The 21,050-nt window shown below is 44.3% G+C and overlaps 1 protein-coding gene and 1 long non-coding RNA gene across 2 annotated transcripts in view; one reads left to right on the plus strand and one right to left on the minus strand.

Moving 5' to 3' along the window:
* Window positions 1–266: 266 nt before the first annotated feature.
* Window positions 267–7,925, minus strand: LOC112434613 (uncharacterized). Its single transcript, XM_076889034.1, has 6 exons — window positions 7,267–7,925; window positions 5,273–6,320; window positions 4,811–5,127; window positions 4,417–4,602; window positions 718–778; window positions 267–643 (listed from the first exon to the last, which is right to left on the minus strand). The coding sequence occupies exons 2-6, from the start codon at window positions 5,899–5,901 to the stop codon at window positions 451–453; spliced, it is 1,386 nt and encodes a 461-aa protein (XP_076745149.1). The 5' UTR covers window positions 5,902–6,320; window positions 7,267–7,925; the 3' UTR covers window positions 267–450.
* Window positions 7,926–13,203: 5,278 nt separating this feature from the next.
* The window catches only part of LOC112432647 (uncharacterized), a 14,346-nt gene continuing 6,499 nt past the window's right edge, over window positions 13,204–21,050 (plus strand). Inside the window, exons 1-3 of the long non-coding RNA XR_003023151.2 lie at window positions 13,204–13,648; window positions 14,598–14,632; window positions 14,754–21,050. The exon at window positions 14,754–21,050 is cut by the window's right edge and continues 6,499 nt beyond it. This is a non-coding gene — a long non-coding RNA (uncharacterized LOC112432647). The remainder of the gene's footprint in view (window positions 13,649–14,597; window positions 14,633–14,753) is intronic.

The following is a 21,050-nucleotide window of genomic DNA, read 5'->3' on the forward strand; positions in this document are numbered from 1 at the left end:
GAACCGAAAGAAGTCAACCCATAAATTGTTAAACTGATACAACAATCATGATGATTATGTAACAAGTTGTAGTTGACTTTCTGGTGGTCGTTTTGGTATACAATTTAAAAGCCATTTTCTTTTATAAATACACCATACACTTTGTTCTTGACCATTTCTTTTCCTCATATCCTTAACGGACAGTGGAGGAACACTACATCTAGCTTCTGTTTAACATTTATCCAGGCGCCCCCACACTGTACCTCTAAAGAAACCAAGGGAGAGACAGACACACAAAGATTTCCACTTGAATCTTGATCTCAAAATAGAAAAAGTTTTATCACAAAATAATTACAAGAGCACAAATAAAAACTCGAAACCAAAGACAAATGAAATAAAAGGGCAAGGCCCTGCGACTGAACACAGCACATCTTGCACACCTTTAAAATTCACAAATTTCAGTTTTCTTTGTCAGTCTGTGGTATTAAAAAAAATCTCAACATGATGACCAATGTTTGACCTTTCACCTCTAGCATAGTTTTCTCTGGATTTCAATCTGGCCACTCCTGAAATGACATTTATCAGTGTATGTACAGCATCCATTTTTGGTTTAGACAGTCTGACACAGACCGTCTCCATGGCAACCTCCGAGACTCTTCTTTTCCTAAAAAAAAAAAAAAAAAAGTCTCTATATGACCACCAACAAACCTGTTACACCATATTTTTTCACCAGCTCACCTTTGCTGAAGGTTCTCATACAAATCTAAACATCTTTTGAGAAAGTCCACATCACTCTGATCTGTAATGAAAACAGAAAAACAATGACAACACCAGCAGAGGCCTCCGACATAAACCTGGCAACATAAATCTAGATAACTTTGCTTATTTATCTCTTAAAACATTCAACAAAGATTAAAAATTCTAACAAATATACCAATATAAATATATATTCCAGAAACAGGACATTCCAGTTAGATCCTCTCCAAACTTATACTGGGCAGCTCAGCCCATCATCCACTTTTACAAAACAGAAAGCCGCCTGATACAACAGCCCCAAAAGTGACAAAAATCCACCTCCAAAAAGCAAAACTTCTCATAATGGAAAAACAAAAAAGATTGTCAATCCTATCAAACACTTTCTCTTAATCTAAAGAAATTATTCCAACATCAAACTGTACAATTTACAAATAACTACCAAGTCTCTCATGAGAAAACTCTTGTTCACATTAGAGCTGTGTGGTACACAGTACGACTGATCCCTGTGAGTGATTCATTTCACAAAGTGTTTCGGCCTGGTGGCCAGTACTTTTGAAGGAAGTTAGTAATCTGTGCATAACAGAGCCACGTCTCCATTTCTAAGCAGAGACAAATCTCTGTTTTTTAGGGAGAAGAGAGAGCCCCACATGATGGCTCGATGCCAGTAACAGTCTTTTACAGAAGTCTGCAGGCAGCCCACCCTGTGCAGGAGCCAGCTGACCAGCAGCAGCACTAATCTCCTCCAAAGAAAAGTTAGCATCCAGGACAGCTCTGTCCTCAGAGCTCAGCTGAGGAAGCCCCTGCAGCAGCTTCTCCACTCAAGCTTTATTACTTTACTCCATCCCTAACATGGTGGTGTAAAAGTCCACGGCATACTGACCTGCTCTGCATCCAGGAAAAACCACTAACGCCACATAAACTACACTAACAACACCATACACAATTACACTAACTCATAATCAGCCTCACAACACACCACACATAAAAAAAAACACAACTTTCAGCCAGACAAACCACACAGTCCACCAAACTTCCATCATTCACAAGAGAGAGGGAGAGATATAAAACGAGAGAGTTTAGTGGATGTGTGTTTGTGTGTGTGATACACACAATTTATGAATGTACTCTCCAATAAAGGTTATGTAGTTGATGAAAAGTGGGTTAGATTAAATGTTTACATTTCTTGTGCATGAAGTAAACTATAATATTTATATGTAAAATTCCACACCTACACCTGTGCGCCCTCACACTGCAGCACATTTTACTCCCCTGGTTGCAGAAACCATTCTATATTTTGTCACAGCTGCAAAAGAAGCTCCACTCAAAGAAACTCAAAGTTGATGGAGAGGAAGAGATTTCAGAACATGAGGCAGGAAGGTGGGGAGAGAGTGAGGCGGTATGGCACACAGGACACGGTCGAGGGCAGACTCAAACCCAAGCTCCTGCAGTGGGAACTCTAACGTTTAGTACATGTGTCCCCACTCAGCCAGGTAAGATATAGCAGAACCATCAATTCAGAGTCTGACAGTAAGGGTGAAGACGAGCCTGACTGTTGGTCTGCTCCAAAACAAGCCCATAAGCAAGCTTTGAAATAATATGTTACAAAAGTGTGAAACTGCGACATGAAATTTGATTTGAAAATGAAATTCATCCTGATCAGGAGCTGTTATGATCTAAATGGTGTTCTAGATCCAGTAAGCATTCATTCAACTTGTATGCAGCAAAATTAAAAATAAGTTACCACATGTTGTTTTTTAATTTGGTAAATAATTGATAAAATGTTAAAAGTACTGGTCGTACCTTAGCCACATGTTTTTTCTGTGTCCTGAGCTACAAGGTTTCTGGACAGGGTATTTTGCTATTATGTCAACTGTTCTTGGGGTAACTCTTCATCCTTGTCCTCTGATTGCTGTATTTGGGATTCCTGTTCGCTCACTTACACTTGATTCCACACAAAAGGATATTATAGCCTTCACATCCCTATTAGCGAGACGTCTAATATTGTTGCATTGGAAGTCTGTTAAGTATCCTACTGTTTCCCGGTGGCTTGAAGATGTCATGTTTTTTTTAAAACTTGAAAAAATTAAATATACGTTGAGAGGTTGCACAGCCAAATTTTTTCACAAGTGGCAACCCTTTATCTCTTATTTTGCTAGTCTAGAGGTATTGCCTGTTTAAATCTACTTTTGTTACTGTTATATTCCTCTAATATGTTTGATGGTTGTGTTGATCTGTGTGGGACTGGGGGGCGTTGTGGTTTGTTTATTTTTTTTGTTATATATATATATATATATATATATATATATATATATATATATATACACATACATACATACATACACACATATACATACATACATACATATATATACATACATACACACACACACACACATATATATACACACACACACTTAGGAAAATGAAGAAAGGTTGACTGTATTTCGGTAACTACTTACAGAAAAAGATTGATGAGCACAAAAAAAAAACCACAAAAAAAAGAAACAAACTTTAATTGTTTCTGATTAGAAGCTGTACAATCCGGACTGACTTTAACAAATGTGCTATAGGCTCACCTGGAAAATAGTGAGCTTTAAAAGACTGATTTTGTTCCAAAGGCTTGCACAGACCTCAACCAATCCTAAGGCTAATTAGCACGGCTAGAATTTTAAAAACATTTGTTAAATGATGTCATTGCTAACATATACCTGTTTTAGAGCATGGTGAGTAGCGAGAATGCAAAGTTATTGTTACCTCTAAAAAGAAAAATGTGAAGATGTGATATTAGCATGAGCTATATAGTATCTCCAAAAGTTGATTCTGTTCATCTGGACTTTACGTTTTGTGGGAAAAACGTTTCGTCACTCATCCAATTGACTTCTTCAGTCTCAGCTGACTGCAGGTTTCCCCAATCTTATAAACAGTGCATGTATATGGTTACCTGCCCCCTTGCAAAACTTTGCTAGACCCGTCCCTGCACAGTTACCAGCTGTCAGTAAAAAAGGATCCTGATGTTATTTGTCTCTTAGAAACAGTTCATAACTTCCCTTCAACTTATTCATGTCACCTAAAAGGTAAACCTGTTTCTCCATCACCTGTTCAGCTCTGATGATTCAGTAAGGACATCTCCTGGTTTCATCTTCACGTTTCCCTCTCACCATATATCCAAACCGATATCATGACCAGCAGCTGTTACAGCTGTGGCTCCAGCCAACATCAGCTGATACTAGAAAGTAATATTAAATAAATTCTAATAGCAGCTGATCAAGTTTTAACCTGCTGCTGTTGTTTAGAGCGACCACCGCTGGTTTCCTCTTTCTGGCTCGAAATGCACGATAAACAAACAAGAGAGAAAAGCGATCAGCTGATCATTGATCAGTTTCATCATTTAAGTAGCAACAGGAGAGGGAGAGAGAATGGGAGAAGAAGAGGCAGCTGGCCACGTAAAGACACAGAAGAACTCCAGCTTTGTGTATTTTTTTTTCATTCAAGCTGGACATTCAAGCACACTTTACTTTCTGAACCTTTTGTTCAGTTTCAGCAAGAGCTGGTTTTCTAAATTAACAGAGGCAATCCGACTTCGTTTGGCTGTGAAGAGTAGACCAGCACAGCTAAAAAGTCGTTCACACGCAGCAGAAGCAGGCAGAGCTGTGTTCAGTTTAAGAGAGAGGTTTTTGATACCTGAGAAGGAGTGCAGCAGCTCCATGGTGTCTGTGGCACAAGCAAGGTAACCATCAAGCTCAACTGCACTTTGCAGCCTTCTGGAGATTGGTCTGGAGAAGAATTCATCTTCATCAGATGACTCTCTTTGCTGATCCTCACTCTCATGCTCTGTCGTTTCAAGATGTTGTTTGATGTATGTCAAGGCTGTAATTGCAAGTAGATAACACAATTTTGTTATTTACATTTCAGTGATTATTCCTGAACACAAATTTAAAAACGGCAAATTCTCAAAAAGGATTGTTTAGTATTCGGGACAGACCATCAATAACTTACAATGTATTAGGTGAAATACTCACTTAAGCATGTGTTCAAATGTAAAAATACACAAAAATGGGATCACATGAATCCTTACCAGCCTCTGTTACATCTGCTCTGTCAGTCCAGGAAGTCTTGAACTTGGGTAAGAGGACTGCAGCTGCAGCTAACTCTGGATCCTCCATCATCGCTCCAAAACGCTTTTGAAGGCCATTTTGCAGGACTCTGATGAGTGGCACGCATGTCTTGCTTGATGTCTCCAGCCTGCTAAGTTTGAACAGTAGTTGTTGGATTACTGGCAGGAGCCATCCCATAAAGGAAGTGGACTCAGACTGAAGAATGTTTGAAGCTTTCACCAGTGGCTTCATGGTGGTACAGTACTCCCTAAGGAATGCAACTTCTGCAGGACTCAACCTGTAAGACACAACAACAAAACCCACCATGACTATAACAGGGATCTTCTGATTTAATATTAAGAGTCTGCTCACGTTTTTAACCATCCATTAAGGAAAATTCACAAGATTTGCAACCATATTGGTAGGTGTCCAATTTTACTCACATTTTCACCTTGAACTCCTCACAAATGCTCCTGATGGCATTTTCCCCCTTCTCATCAATGATGCGTATTATCCTTTCAATGGCAAGGTAGGTTGAATTCCATTGTGTTGCATTGGGACGAATGATCTGTAGTTCACACTTGTCCTCTACCACTTCATTAGCCAAATGAGTTTTGTTCCAAATGGCCTGGCATTTTGCAAAGCATGCACGGGAGAGCCTCTCGTAGGTTTCCTTCATGCTCTCTGCTAGGGCAGCATCAGATGTTGCCACAAGGTTTAGCAGGTGACATGCACATCGCTGATGAGACGGGAGTTGATACTCCAAACCAGAGTCTTCATCAAGAATTGCACTTGCCTCATGGTAGTCAATATGGTCAGTCAGGTCAATAGTTTCTGGGTCTGTTTCATCTTCAGCTTCATCTGCATCATTTTGTGCCCCAAACAGTGGATCCAACTTTGTCAAGGCCTTCCACATATCAGTTGTGGTTCTTACAACTTTGCCTCTAATCTTGTATTGGCAATGGATATCATCAAGCGCACCAGCAAGCATGTCAAATGTGTGAGACCCTCTCAATCTTTTGCATGCTGGTGCTGCAGATCTTCTTTCCAGGGACTCTTCCTCCAATGGCATGTGACTCCAAGGTAACTTTTCTGATGAACTGACCAACAATCAGTAGTGGTAGCAACAAATTTGACTTTATCCAATGCTGCAACCAAAGTCATCTTCATGTGATCAGCAGCTTCACAGATTCTGGCACGGACAGTGGGTCTGGAGAGGACTTTGGCTTGAGGTTGTAATGTGGTAACCAATTCTTTGAAAGATGGCTGTTCTACCACTGCAAATGGCTGTAGACCCTCACATATGAAATTGATGACAAGCATGTCAACAGTTGCTTGTGGAACATGTTTGTTTGCAGCTCTCAACATCAGGTCTGGTAACTTGGCTTGTGTATTTGCTGAGAGCTTGTTTGGTGTGGCTGTGGCCTTTCGCTGACGAGATGTTGATGCCACAGTGATATTGTACTGCTCAATCTTCGATGGATGTTTCCTCTGTAGAGATAAATATTATCATACGTCAGGTTCATACATTACTTCATAACATCACTGTGATTAACACTACAGGAAAACATTTTTAAAACATCATTCAACTAGACATGAGCTAATCTTTGATTGTTTAGCATAGTATAAAAGAGTGGTGAATTTGGTCAAATCTTGCAGATATATTGCTGTATTTATTTACAAATGTAAACCAATTTTGAACGATCATTGCGAAAAACATGAATTTCTGTATACATTCCAAGTTCTGTAATCTGTATACTATCTGTAAAAAGAGTATCGACCAATGTATCAGTATCTAAATTTTTAAGTCCTTTTTATCAGTATCACCCTAAAGTTTTCAGTATTAGTCAGGTTCTAAAAATACTAAGAGAGCAAAATATGTGTATATAGCAAATGTAATTTAAGGAAAGGGATCACATACACAAAAATGCTGCCCATACAGCTAACAAATAAAAACAATCCACATTATGTTCTTTAAAAAAATATATCATATTGGGAAACATATAACCCTACTGATTAAGAGCCACGTCACTATGATAGACCTATATCAGGCCAATGATCCTGATCAACTGATCCATCAAGCGGGCTCTGGTACATGTCAGCTGAGAGCTGGAAGATTAATTTGAGATGCAGCTCAGCACTGTGTTCAAATTTTGTTTTTGTTTTTTATATAGGCCAGCTGATTGTAGGCCTGTGAGTTTTAAATGACTACAAATTTAATTTATTGTAATGACGGTGGTTATCCAAATAATAAGCTAAAACATTCCTACGAATTTAGCTCAATTATGCATGCACACACGCACATTAGCTAGCTCCGTCTTATTTTAATATCAGGCTAACCAATGGCGGTGACAATATCTCAGCCAAACTAATAACCTTAACACACATGAAAAATAAGAAGGCAATATTGTACACGTATAGTTGTAAAACCTCTTACCTCAATGTGTTTTTTTTTTTTTAGATTAGACGCTGAAGTCTTGTAAGCTGAAATGACTGTAGAGGTCAAAGTTTGCACTGCATCTGGACGCTGTCTCCTTTTCTCCCTCTGCACATGAAAAATTCCTCCAGGTATGGCCACGGGCACACGTCCTCCGTCTTTTCTACGTCGTTTTCATGGTTGACAGTTGTCCTCTGTCTCCATTTTGGCTTCTTTGTCTCCACATCTTCCGTCTATAAAGTAGTTTGTACTCCACCATGTAGCACCTCCAGACACCTGTGCCTGCTGCTGCATCAGAGTTTATTCTTTGCTTACGTCTTAAATTGGCCGGTCGGGATTGCACGGCTTTATTGGCTGCAAAAATGCAGACGAAAGGTTTGAATATTAATTCAAATTGTGGGCGTACTCAGTAGATTACATGGTGTAAGTTGTACTCAAGTATGAGTAAAATTACACACTTGAAAAATTACTCATAAAAGTACAAGTACCCAAAAAATCTACTTAATTACAGTAACGTGAGTATTTGTAATTCATTACTTCCACCCCTGACAGTAAATGACCATAAATTAACTGTAAATTACACTGCGGTGAGCTCCATTCATATCCGGTTGTTCAGTGATGACGCCACGAATCCTACTTCCGGGTCTAAAGTAGTCTGCGTTTAATATGGCTTTTGTGTTGTTAACATGTTTAATGTTATGTATTTTCTTCTATTTGATCTCAAAAGAAAGGGAGGTCAACAGGGATCACTGACTGTCAGTGATCCCTGTTGACCTCCCTCGGCTTTTATTACCGCTAATCATTTATTTAAGCTCAGTTTTTAAAACCTTAGGATGTAACTACAGCCCAGCCCATGCAGCAGTATATGAATGACTAACCTCGTATTTTGGATGGATTATCTCAGTTGTTCTCCTCGCGTATAGGTGTAACGGAGAAACAGCCAATCAAATCGCAGCTTTTCGGGCATTGGAAAAAAATGGTTTTTTTTTTTTTTACACTGAACTGTCTGAGCGCGGGTTCGAGTCCTGGTTGGGACAAAGGTTGTGTTACATTATCAAAAGTTAAACACCATTTTCAATTTACTTATTGTGGATAACATTTATTTTTCACTTTGCTTTTAATTTTTATTTCATTATCATTTTATTTAGATTATATAGTGTTATGGCCTGTGGAGCAATTTTTCTGCATTACGTACCTATACTGTCATAACTCAGACTGTATCATGACAGTCTTGAGATGATACATACCAGACATATAGTCTACAATTATGCAGACATCCAACTTTTAATAAAAAGACTAAAGCTAAAACTATAATACAGATACATTCTGATGACATAGAAAATGATGCTTATACATAATTTAAACAAGGCATGTCTGTAATAAGTCATCTGTCTGCTTCCTGGTGGCTGTTAGTTTATATCTATTCATTTTTCAGCACAAACTCAGTTCTGACATCATTACTTTATTCCAGTCATGCTCTTGCCAGCCTCCACTCTGCATGCTTTAAATCTGTTGCTCTTCTGCTTCTACCATTCTGTGTTTCAGATCCTCAGCTATGCAGCCCGCCCTCTCTCCTTTCTCCTCCTCACCGTGGTCACTCAGAACCCTGTCCCAGCCTCCATCTTCATCACTACCAGCATTTTGACTCTGGGGTGTGGCTTATGCAAAATCCTGTCACTGCTGAGATTTCTTCTGCTATGATGGGTCATTGGAGTCTAACTGCCTAACAGTTACATTTATTTCTGTATCTCAATAAATCATGTTCGGTTTTTCCACATGATCTCTCCTTATTGAACTGCTTTTGTAGATAAGCTTCAAGCCAGAAAGCAACAATACCTAAACCAAAAATATTATCATCAGAAGTGAGAAAGTGTCTGGACTATCTCCAGCTGTGTTGCATGTATTAAAGATAACTTCAGACACTGTCTGGTTGTCATGTCTGAAACAGGCTGTATAGTCACACAGATAAAAGACAGCAGTCATGTTTCTAATATTACAAATCAACCAGAAAGATTATAAAGATAAAAGCTGTGAGACCCCACTAGAGAAAGGATGGCTTGTTATCATTACATGAAGTGATTTAGAAATAATATGTAAGCTTTCAGGGCTGCACTCATAGCTTTTTAAAACTGATTACCTGATGGTGAGCACACACAGGTATATAAACATACAGGTGAACTCTAAGAGGTTATAAAGAAGAGAGCTGTGCTGCTATTTTTAGCAGCTATTCACCCTGCTCACTCCCCCCCACCCCCAACTACAGCATCCAATACACACTCAACACAAAGCTCCAGCCTGTCTCTCTCAACCACCCAGGTTAGGAGGGAACTGAGGAGGATTAATGGCAAGAAGGCAGCGGGTCCAGATGGCATCAGCTCGAGGGTCGTCAGGTCCTGCGCGGACCAACTGTGTGGGGTGATGGAGCACCTCTTCAACCTGAGCCTGAGGTTGGGAAGAGTCCCACAGCTCTGGAAAACCTCCTGTGTTGTACCAGTGCCAAAGACTTCACGCCCCAAGGACCTCAACAGCTACAGGCCGGTGGCTCTGACATCCCACCTGATGAAGACCCTGGAGCGGTTGGTCCTGGCTCAGCTTCGGCGCCTAATAAGCTCATCACTGGACCCACTTCAGTTTGCCTACCAGCCTGGCATTGGAGCGGATGATGCCGTCATTCACCTCCTACATCGTTCCCTCGCTCACCTGGAGACCGCTGGAAGCACTGTGAGAATTATGTTCTTTGATTTCTCCAGTGCCTTCAACACCATTCTTCCCTCGGTTCTAAAGGACAAGCTGGTGAACTCTGGAGTGGACCATCACCTCACTACCTGGATTTTGGACTACCTCACCGACCGACCACAGTATGTGAGGACTCAGGGCTGTGTGTCGGACAGGGTCGTCTGCAGTACGGGGGCCCCACAGGGAACGGTTCTGGCTCCGTTCCTCTTCACCATCTACACTGCAGACTTCTCCCACAATTCCACCCAGTGCTTCCTGCAGAAGTTCTCTGATGACTCTGCAATAGTCGGCCTCATCACTGATGGGGACGACAAGGAGTACAGAGGTCTGACCCAAGACTTTGTGGACTGGTGCCAGCTGAACTACCTCCAGATCAACGCCAGTAAAACCAAGGAACTGGTGGTAGACTTCCGCAGGCACAAGCATTCTCCACTGCAACCACTGAACATCCAAGGTATGGACATTGAGGCTGTGGACAGCTACAGATACCTTGGTGTTCATCTGAACAACAGACTGGACTGGACTCATAACTCAGACGCCCTCTACAGGAAAGGGCAGAGCAGGCTGTACCTGCTGCGGAGACTCAGGTCATTTGGAGTGGAGGCCCCACTCCTGAAGACCTTCTATGACTCTGTCGTGGCTTCTGCTATCTTTTATGGTGTGGTCTGCTGGGGCGGCAGCATCTCTGCTGGGGACAGGAAGAGACTGAACAGGGTGATCCGAAGGGCCAGCTCTGTTCTAGGATGTCCTCTGGACCCAGTGGAGGTGGTGAGTGACAGGAGAATGGTGGCTAAGCTGTCATCACTGTTGGACAACATCTCCCACCCCATGCAGCAGACTGTGACAGCACTAAGCAGCTCCTTCAGTGGGAGACTGCGGCACCCACGGTGTGGGACGGAGAGATTTCGCAGGTCTTTCCTCCCCACTGCTGTCAGACTCCATAATAAAGACTTTAACTGATCAAACACACACATCCATACATATGCAATAATACTAAGTGCAATAATCCTTTCTGTCATCGTTGTATTTTTACTCAGTTGTATATAGCATTTGTATTTGTATTCTATTTTTATCTTATTGTATATTTATTTTATTTTATTCTACTGTATATAGTATTTTATTTTATTCTATTCTGTACAGTTGTGTACTGTATTTATTCTTATTGTATCCTAATTTTTGCCTCATAACTTTTGCACTGTCCACTTCCTGCTGTGACAAAACAAATTTCCCACGTGTGGGACTAATAAAGGTTATCTTATCTTATCTTATCTTACAGAACACAATTTATTCACATTTTTATATTTACAATCAGTTTTTATTTATATAAACAAAATAAACATTACAAAACTAGAACAAAACTATCTTATGTACAATATCAACAGTTTCTCCCCTATTTCCTCTTTTCTTCCACCCATCTTTGTCTCTCTGCCTCGTAGAAAGGAGACTCCTGAATCTCCTTCCAGGTGCTCTTGGCTCATGAGCCAAAGCCAACCAGCTGATCATCCTCAGAGGCTTCTGCAGCAACCCTCACTCTGCTGGTCTTGCAGTTCAGAAGAGTCTTTATCTCTGTAAAGCTGAGGGCATACTGTACAAATGAATGCAAGCTCTCCTTGCCATGCCCTTCTTCCACAGAGGTCCCTGCAGCCTCTTCCTTCTGGAGATCTTTGATCAGGTACATGGTGTACCCGACATCATTCCCCAGAAGCCACCGGAAAGATTTCCCTTTATACTTTCCAAACTGCAGAATGTACTCTCCCTGCACTTCCTTCATGTCAGACTCATCCCCTCCTCTCTGATAGATGACAGTCAGAGCATTCTGATGTACAACATCATCCCTCACAGGTGCAGACTTGTCCTGCAGTTTGGGGTCATTTTTAATCCGTCGAGCTTCTTTTGACGGGTCCTGGAGAAGGTATCCAAGTGGCCCCTTGCGGAACAACCACAGAGATTTTCCCTGGATATGGCGCAACTTTCTTCTGCATCTTGACAAGCAGTGAAAAAATAAACAATTATATTAAATAAATTACGTGTTTCATTGACGTGTTTTGCCATTAAATAAACTTTGTAGGTTTCCGACTGCTGTGACACTGACATTACTATAATGTGGTACAATTAAATAACCAATAAGTGTCTTGTTATGAGATGACATGCTAAATGACTGAACCTGCTTTAAAAGAAAATGTATTGCTTTCATGTTGTAATGGTCAGTCACCTTATCAATGCGAAAATCTGTTTTGATATCTCTAACATGAGCAATGCCCACTCGTGTATGAATAAACACGATAGCTTAAATACATATATGTTGTTAATCTACCAGCAATTCTTATGTGCCATGACTACTAAGCAGTTACCACAAATTTTGCAGATATGCCAATAATCATTCAACCATGAAAGGTTTTTATTTACAGACAGAACAGTTTGTTATACCTGGAGGAAAAAACACTTTTATCCCAAATGTTGTCAATGTTCTTTCAAATTGAGTCTCGTTATTGTTCTCCTGCATCCTGCTGTGTAAACCCAGCAGCAAGATTATAACCTGAAATGTCTTTGTTTGTGTTTGGAATCAATTTTGTTTAAGGATCACGTTCATTCATTTTTTACCGTGCCACTTTACAACAGCAGATAAACTCCCACTGTCTTTAACTGAGCGATGGATGCTTCGTAAATGCAATCGCAACACGCCTATTACCTGTAATATACACCTGTAAATGTATTCTGTTTGGTTTACTGTTATTTCAAACGACGTTTCTTACCTTTGATCAATGAATGAGGAGCGTTGGGATGTGTTGCGAGCGTTGAGTTACTTGTTTTCTCTCCCGAAACGTAAAAGAGGAGATTTTTTAAAAGTGCCGCCGCATCTCAAACTCGTTACAGCGCCGGAAGACCGTAGTGGCCAAAAATATATTACATCCGTAGTGGTTTAGCACTACCATAGAGAATGAATGGGAAACGGTTTAGGCCGTTTAGCTAAACAATCCCAGGCTCCCGCGCGACAAACGTCACTGCTGTTTAGTTTTCTGTCTTCATTTATGTTGGAAGTGATAGCAGAGCTGTACGTTTTAACTTGTTTCCAAAACCCCGCAGTCAGGACATGTTATATTGTATTTAGATAGAAGCTAGCGAGCTAACTCCCTGCTAACTTCTAACTCCGTTAAATGTCATAAATTCCGTTTTCATGGATGCCTGGATGTTAAACTCAATTGTTACACCTGGTAGAGCAGAACGCTGATCATTTTATTAAAGATGAAAGACTTTAGACAGTTTTTCAACTCTCAGTAATGCCATAGTGATCGTTTGATATATGGACCTGCAGCGGAGTTTAGACCCAGACACGGCTGAACAATCGGATAGTTCTATCACGTGCACGTGTACACGTTGACAACCGTAACCATGGTCGCCGAGGGTATATAAATGCTGCACAAGGTTCCAAACGTCCGTTTACACTTGCTCGTGGACTTGTTTCGACCTGCTCCAACCTCAGCCTGTGGAAAGCTAAGTTTTGCAAAACATTTTACTAAAAGCGGATTTAATTTGAGAGCACAAGTACTTCATCTGTGGATCGTTTGTACTTGTTTTTGTTTTTCAAGTTTGAAGATGGCTCGCCGTGGACCCGGACTCCCCGACTGTCACCTGGACTTCGCTGCAGGTACATTTGAAAATTTCTTTAAATGTAAATTACTGTAATAATTTAACAAGTTCCAGTGTGAATATCAAGTTCTAACGTGATCAAATATGTGTATTCCAAGATTGTTTCCCGTAAATTGTTTGTATGTTTTAAATTTTCCGGGAGAGGTGTAGAAATTATTAACGACTGGTGTATGAATATGAAAAAAAGGTGTTACTTTGATTTGAAGGCTTCAAATTTGACACTTTTCTTTAAAATGAAATGGTTAAAAATAGCTTAATGGACTAAAATTTGTAAAATGCCCAAAAATCAGTTTCTGTGGTAACGGCATCTTCAAGATGTCATGGCGTCAGAACACGCAGGCGTAAACACACAGATCCAGGTCCCCTCCTGACATCCTTTTCTTCTCCGGATCAAAGGCTTTATTGACATAAACTATATTTTTTCTCTGCTGCAAAACACAAAGATAGCAGATAGCTTTTCTTCAAATTCTTTAATTCTCAATCGCTTTTGCAACTTTGTACTTTTGTATTACTTGCAGCAACAACTCCACCTCATTGTTAGTCCATTTAAAAAACTCGTCGCTTTTCCTTTTCATTTTCCTGCACGTTTCAAAGAGCCGGAAAGTAAATAAACGGCAGACAGAAATGAGGCAGGTCCAGTCACCTTGCGTTTCACGCATGCGCAGTACTGGAACGTAAGCGTTTTCGGCCGTTTCAATGTGAACACACAACTCTGTGAAAACGGTAGTTTGGACACGAGCATTTTCAGACAAAAACGCCTTTTTCAAATTGATCCGGGCTAGTGTGACGTAAGATCACAGGCCGTTCCAATGACGTCACCAATCACCACACTTCAAAGCACAAAGCCTGCGTTGTCACAGTAACGCATTCTGCGATAGGAGGTCATATATAGGAGTGAACTTGACTCTCACACAGCCTTAACTGTCTGCCTGTCCTCATGTCTGCAGTGCTGCTGTCTCCGGTCACCCTGCATGTTTCTAAGGTTAGTTTTCTCCATATTTATATTGTTCTTGTAGTTTTTGTCCTCTGGTTTTTGTCCTTGAGGTTTGAATATACATGTCAAATCAAATCAAATCACTTTTATTGTCACATCACATGTGCAGGTACAGTGTTCAGCAGTCTGATGGCCTGATGGAAGAATCTGTCTCTCAGTCTGCTGGTACGGGACCGGATGCTGCAGAACCTCCTTCCTGTGGGAAGTAGTCGGAACAGTTTATGGCTGGGGTGACTGGATTCCTTGATGATCCTCCCCGCTTTCCTCAGGCAGCGCTTCGTGTGTGTGTGTGTGTGTGTGTGTGTGTGTGTGTGTGTGTGTCTGTGTCTGTGTGTCTGTGTGTATGTATGTATGTATGTGTTTTTTGTCCTCAGATTAGGTTTGAAGTGTCTGTGTGGTGCAGCTGGTCTGGTCTGTCTCTGTACAGTCGAGGCTGCACCCACCTATAAAAGGTGGAGGCTCACCAGGACATGCACACCTCACAAGTTCCCGGCTCTCTCGACTCTGTTGAAGACGGGTTTCTTGGAGAAGGGGAGGGCAGTGAGGCACAGTCCCCCGTCCCCCGACGCCCCTCGCGATGCCCCTCCGTCTTCGACTAACCCTCTGCATAGGAGCCGTGAGAGCCAGGAACCTGTGAGTTTTGTATGTCCACTCAGGCATCCTTCATACCTGGTCTGTAGGAAGTTCCTGTCAGAAGGAGGGGGCACCGCGAGGGCGTCGAGGGGCGGAAGGCGGTGCCTTAGTGCCTTCCTCCTTCTGACATTGTAAAGGAACCCTATTTTTTTAATGGTAAGATGTGTGTGTGTGTGTGTGTGTGTGTGTGTTTTGTACTCAGATTAGGTTTGAAGTGTCTGTGTGGTGCAGCTGGTCTGGTCTGTCTCTGTACAGTCGAGGCTGCACCCACCTATAAAAGGTGGAGGCTCACCAGGACATGCACACCTCACAAGTTCCCGGCTCTCTCGACTCTGTTGAAGACGGGTTTCTTGGAGAAGGGGAGGGCAGTGAGGCACAGTCCCCCGTCCCCCGACGCCCCTCGCGATGCTCCTCCGTCTTCGACTAACCCTCTGCATAGGAGCCGTGAGAGCCAGGAACTTGTGAGTTTTGTATGTCCACTCAGGCATCCTTCATACCTGGTCTGTAGGAAGTTCCTGTCAGAAGGAGGGGGCACCGCGAGGGCGTCGAGGGGCGGAAGGCGGTGCCTTAGTGCCTTCCTCCTTCTGACATTGTAAAGGAACCATATTTTTTTTTAATGGTGAGATGTATGTTTGTGTCTGTGTGTGTGTGTGTGTCTCTCTGTGTGTGTGTGTGTGTGTGTGTGTGTTTTGTACTCAGATTAGGTTTGAAGTGTCTGTGTGGTGCAGCTGGTCTGGTCTGTCTCTGTACAGTCGAGGCTGCACCCACCTATAAAAGGTGGAGGCTCACCAGGACATGCACACCTCACAAGTTCCCGGCTCTCTCGACTCTGTTGAAGACGGGTTTCTTGGAGAAGGGGAGGGCAGTGAGGCACAGTCCCCCGTCCCCCGACGCCCCTCGCGATGCCCCTCCGTCTTCGACTAACCCTCTGCATAGGAGCCGTGAGAGCCAGGAACTTGTGAGTTTTGTATGTCCACTCAGGCATCCTTCATACCTGGTCTGTAGGAAGTTCCTGTCAGAAGGAGGGGGCACCGCGAGGGCGTCGAGGGGCGGAAGGCGGTGCCTTAGTGCCTTCCTCCTTCTGACATTGTAAAGGAACCCTATTTTTTTAAATGGTAAGATGTTTGTGTCTGTGTGTGTGTGTGTGTCTGTGTCTGTGTGTATGTATGTATGTGTTTTTTGTCCTCAGATTAGGTTTGAAGTGTCTGTGTGGTGCAGCTGGTCTGGTCTGTCTCTGTACAGTCGAGGCTGCACCCACCTATAAAAGGTGGAGGCTCACCAGGACATGCACACCTCACAAGTTCCCGGCTCTCTCGACTCTGTTGAAGACGGGTTTCTTGGAGAAGGGGAGGGCAGTGAGGCACAGTCCCCCGTCCCCCGACGCCCCTCGCGATGCTCCTCCGTCTTCGACTAACCCTCTGCATAGGAGCCGTGAGAGCCAGGAACTTGTGAGTTTTGTATGTCCACTCAGGCATCCTTCATACCTGGTCTGTAGGAAGTTCCTGTCAGAAGGAGGGGGCACCGCGAGGGCGTCGAGGGGCGGAAGGCGGTGCCTTAGTGCCTTCCTCCTTCTGACATTGTAAAGGAACCCTATTTTTTTAAATGGTAAGATGTTTGTGTCTCTGTGTGTGTGTGTGTGTGTGTGTGTCTGTGTCTGTGTGTGTGTGTCTGTGTCTGTGTGTATGTATGTATGTGTTTTTTGTCCTCAGATTAGGTTTGAAGTGTCTGTGTGGTGCAGCTGGTCTGGTCTGTCTCTGTACAGTCGAGGCTGCACCCACCTATAAAAGGTGGAGGCTCACCAGGACATGCACACCTCACAAGTTCCCGGCTCTCTCGACTCTGTTGAAGACGGGTTTCTTGGAGAAGGGGAGGGCAGTGAGGCACAGTCCCCCGTCCCCCGACGCCCCTCGCGATGCCCCTCCGTCTTCGACTAACCCTCTGCATAGGAGCCGTGAGAGCCAGGAACTTGTGAGTTTTGTATGTCCACTCAGGCATCCTTCATACCTGGTCTGTAGGAAGTTCCTGTCAGAAGGAGGGGGCACCGCGAGGGCGTCGAGGGGCGGAAGGCGGTGCCTTAGTGCCTTCCTCCTTCTGACATTGTAAAGGAACCATATTTTTTTTTTAATGGTGAGATGTATGTTTGTGTCTGTGTGTGTGTGTGTGTATATGTATGTATGTATGTGTTTTTTGTACTCAGATTAGGTTTGAAGTGTCTGTGTGGTGCAGCTGGTCTGGTCTGTCTCTGTACAGTCGAGGCTGCACCCACCTATAAAAGGTGGAGGCTCACCAGGACATGCACACCTCACAAGTTCCCGGCTCTCTCGACTCTGTTGAAGACGGGTTTCTTGGAGAAGGGGAGGGCAGTGAGGTACAGTCCCCCGTCCCCCGACGCCCCTCGTGATGCCCCTCCGTCTTCGACTAACCCTCTGCATAGGAGCCGTGAGAGCCAGGAACTTGTGAGTTTTGTATGTCCACTCAGGCATCCTTCATACCTGGTCTGTAGGAAGTTCCTGTCAGAAGGAGGGGGCACCGCGAGGGCGTCGAGGGGCGGAAGGCGGTGCCTTAGTGCCTTCCTCCTTCTGACATTGTAAAGGAACCATATTTTTTTTTTAATGGTGAGATGTATGTTTGTGTCTGTGTCTGTGTGTGTGTGTGTGTCTGTGTATATGTATGTATGTATGTGTTTTTTGTACTCAGATTAGGTTTGAAGTGTCTGTGTGGTGCAGCTGGTCTGGTCTGTCTCTGTACAGTCGAGGCTGCACCCACCTATAAAAGGTGGAGGCTCACCAGGACATGCACACCTCACAAGTTCCCGGCTCTCTCGACTCTGTTGAAGACGGGTTTCTTGGAGAAGGGGAGGGCAGTGAGGCACAATCCCCCGTCCCCCGACGCCCCTCGCGATGCCCCTCCGTCTTCGACTAACCCTCTGCATAGGAGCCGTGAGAGCCAGGAACCTGTGAGTTTTGTATGTCCACTCAGGCATCCTTCATACCTGGTCTGTAGGAAGTTCCTGTCAGAAGGAGGGGGCACCGCGAGGGCGTCGAGGGGCGGAAGGCGGTGCCTTAGTGCCTTCCTCCTTCTGACATTGTAAAGGAACCCTATTTTTTTAATGGTAAGATGTTTGTGTGTGTGTGTGTGTGTGTCTGTGTCTGTGTGTATGTATGTATGTGTTTTTTGTCCTCAGATTAGGTTTGAAGTGTCTGTGTGGTGCAGCTGGTCTGGTCTGTCTCTGTACAGTCGAGGCTGCACCCACCTATAAAAGGTGGAGGCTCACCAGGACATGCACACCTCACAAGTTCCCGGCTCTCTCGACTCTGTTGAAGACGGGTTTCTTGGAGAAGGGGAGGGCAGTGAGGCACAGTCCCCCGTCCCCCGACGCCCCTCGCGATGCTCCTCCGTCTTCGACTAACCCTCTGCATAGGAGCCGTGAGAGCCAGGAACTTGTGAGTTTTGTATGTCCACTCAGGCATCCTTCATACCTGGTCTGTAGGAAGTTCCTGTCAGAAGGAGGGGGCACCGCGAGGGCGTCGAGGGGCGGAAGGCGGTGCCTTAGTGCCTTCCTCCTTCTGACATTGTAAAGGAACCATATTTTTTTTTAATGGTGAGATGTATGTTTGTGTCTGTGTGTGTGTGTGTGTGTCTCTGTGTGTGTGTGTGTGTGTGTGTGTGTGTTTTGTACTCAGATTAGGTTTGAAGTGTCTGTGTGGTGCAGCTGGTCTGGTCTGTCTCTGTACAGTCGAGGCTGCACCCACCTATAAAAGGTGGAGGCTCACCAGGACATGCACACCTCACAAGTTCCCGGCTCTCTCGACTCTGTTGAAGACGGGTTTCTTGGAGAAGGGGAGGGCAGTGAGGCACAGTCCCCCGTCCCCCGACGCCCCTCGCGATGCCCCTCCGTCTTCGACTAACCCTCTGCATAGGAGCCGTGAGAGCCAGGAACTTGTGAGTTTTGTATGTCCACTCAGGCATCCTTCATACCTGGTCTGTAGGAAGTTCCTGTCAGAAGGAGGGGGCACCGCGAGGGCGTCGAGGGGCGGAAGGCGGTGCCTTAGTGCCTTCCTCCTTCTGACATTGTAAAGGAACCCTATTTTTTTAAATGGTAAGATGTTTGTGTCTGTGTGTGTGTCTGTGTCTGTGTATATGTATGTATGTATGTAAGTGTTTTTTGTACTCAGATTAGGTTTGAAGTGTCTGTGTGGTGCAGCTGGTCTGGTCTGTCTCTGTACAGTCGAGGCTGCACCCACCTATAAAAGGTGGAGGCTCACCAGGACATGCACACCTCACAAGTTCCCGGCTCTCTCGACTCTGTTGAAGACGGGTTTCTTGGAGAAGGGGAGGGCAGTGAGGCACAGTCCCCCGTCCCCCGACGCCCCTCGCGATGCTCCTACGTCTTCGACTAACCCTCTGCATAGGAGCCGTGAGAGCCAGGAACTTGTGAGTTTTGTATGTCCACTCAGGCATCCTTCATACCTGGTCTGTAGGAAGTTCCTGTCAGAAGGAGGGGGCACCGCGAGGGCGTCGAGGGGCGGAAGGCGGTGCCTTAGTGCCTTCCTCCTTCTGACATTGTAAAGGAACCCTATTTTTTTAAATGGTAAGATGTTTGTGTCTGTGTGTGTGTGTGTCTGTGTCTGTGTGTATGTATGTATGTGTTTTTTGTCCTCAGATTAGGTTTGAAGTGTCTGTGTGGTGCAGCTGGTCTGGTCTGTCTCTGTACAGTCGAGGCTGCACCCACCTATAAAAGGTGGAGGCTCACCAGGACATGCACACCTCACAAGTTCCCGGCTCTCTCGACTCTGTTGAAGACGGGTTTCTTGGAGAAGGGGAGGGCAGTGAGGCACAGTCCCCCGTCCCCCGACGCCCCTCGCGATGCTCCTCCGTCTTCGACTAACCCTCTGCATAGGAGCCGTGAGAGCCAGGAACTTGTGAGGTTTGTATGTCCACTCAGGCATCCTTCATACCTGGTCTGTAGGAAGTTCCTGTCAGAAGGAGGGGGCACCGCGAGGGCGTCGAGGGGCGGAAGGCGGTGCCTTAGTGCCTTCCTCCTTCTGACATTGTAAAGGAACCATATATTTTTTTTAATGGTGAGATGTATGTTTGTGTCTGTGTGTGTGTGTGTCTGTGTGTGTGTCTGTGTCTGTGTATATGTATGTATGTATGTGTTTTTTGTACTCAGATTAGGTTTGAAGTGTCTGTGTGGTGCAGCTGGTCTGGTCTGTCTCTGTACAGTCGAGGCTGCACCCACCTATAAAAGGTGGAGGCTCACCAGGACATGCACACCTCACAAGTTCCCGGCTCTCTCGACTCTGTTGAAGACGGGTTTCTTGGAGAAGGGGAGGGCAGTGAGGCACAGTCCCCCGTCCCCCGACGCCCCTCGTGATGCCCCTCCGTCTTCGACTAACCCTCTGCATAGGAGCCGTGAGAGCCAGGAACTTGTGAGTTTTGTATGTCCACTCAGGCATCCTTCATACCTGGTCTGTAGGAAGTTCCTGTCAGAAGGAGGGGGCACCGCGAGGGCGTCGAGGGGCGGAAGGCGGTGCCTTAGTGCCTTCCTCCTTCTGACATTGTAAAGGAACCATATTTTTTTTTAATGGTGAGATGTATGTTTGTGTCTGTGTGTGTGTGTGTCTGTGTCTGTGTATATGTATGTATGTGTTTTTTGTACTCAGATTAGGTTTGAAGTGTCTGTGTGGTGCAGCTGGTCTGGTCTGTCTCTGTACAGTCGAGGCTGCACCCACCTATAAAAGGTGGAGGCTCACCAGGACATGCACACCTC

The sequence above is a fragment of the Maylandia zebra genome, linkage group LG10 (genome assembly GCF_041146795.1).
Source record: "Maylandia zebra isolate NMK-2024a linkage group LG10, Mzebra_GT3a, whole genome shotgun sequence".
Lineage (NCBI taxonomy): Eukaryota > Metazoa > Chordata > Actinopteri > Cichliformes > Cichlidae > Maylandia > Maylandia zebra.

What these genes read in the sequence shown, in the direction of transcription:
- LOC112434613 (XM_076889034.1), bottom strand. Translation starts at nt 5,901, where the DNA reads ATGCCATTGGAGGAAGAGTCCCTGGAAAGAAGATCTGCAGCACCAGCA. An exon ending in GCTGCTGCACTCCTTCTCAG is followed by an intron (nt 779 to 4,416) that starts GTATCAAAAACC and finishes TTTTCATTACAG; the next exon opens with ATCAGAGTGATGTGGACTTT. An exon ending in TATGAGAACCTTCAGCAAAG is followed by an intron (nt 644 to 717) that starts GTGAGCTGGTGA and finishes TTTTTTTTTTAG; the next exon opens with GAAAAGAAGAGTCTCGGAGG.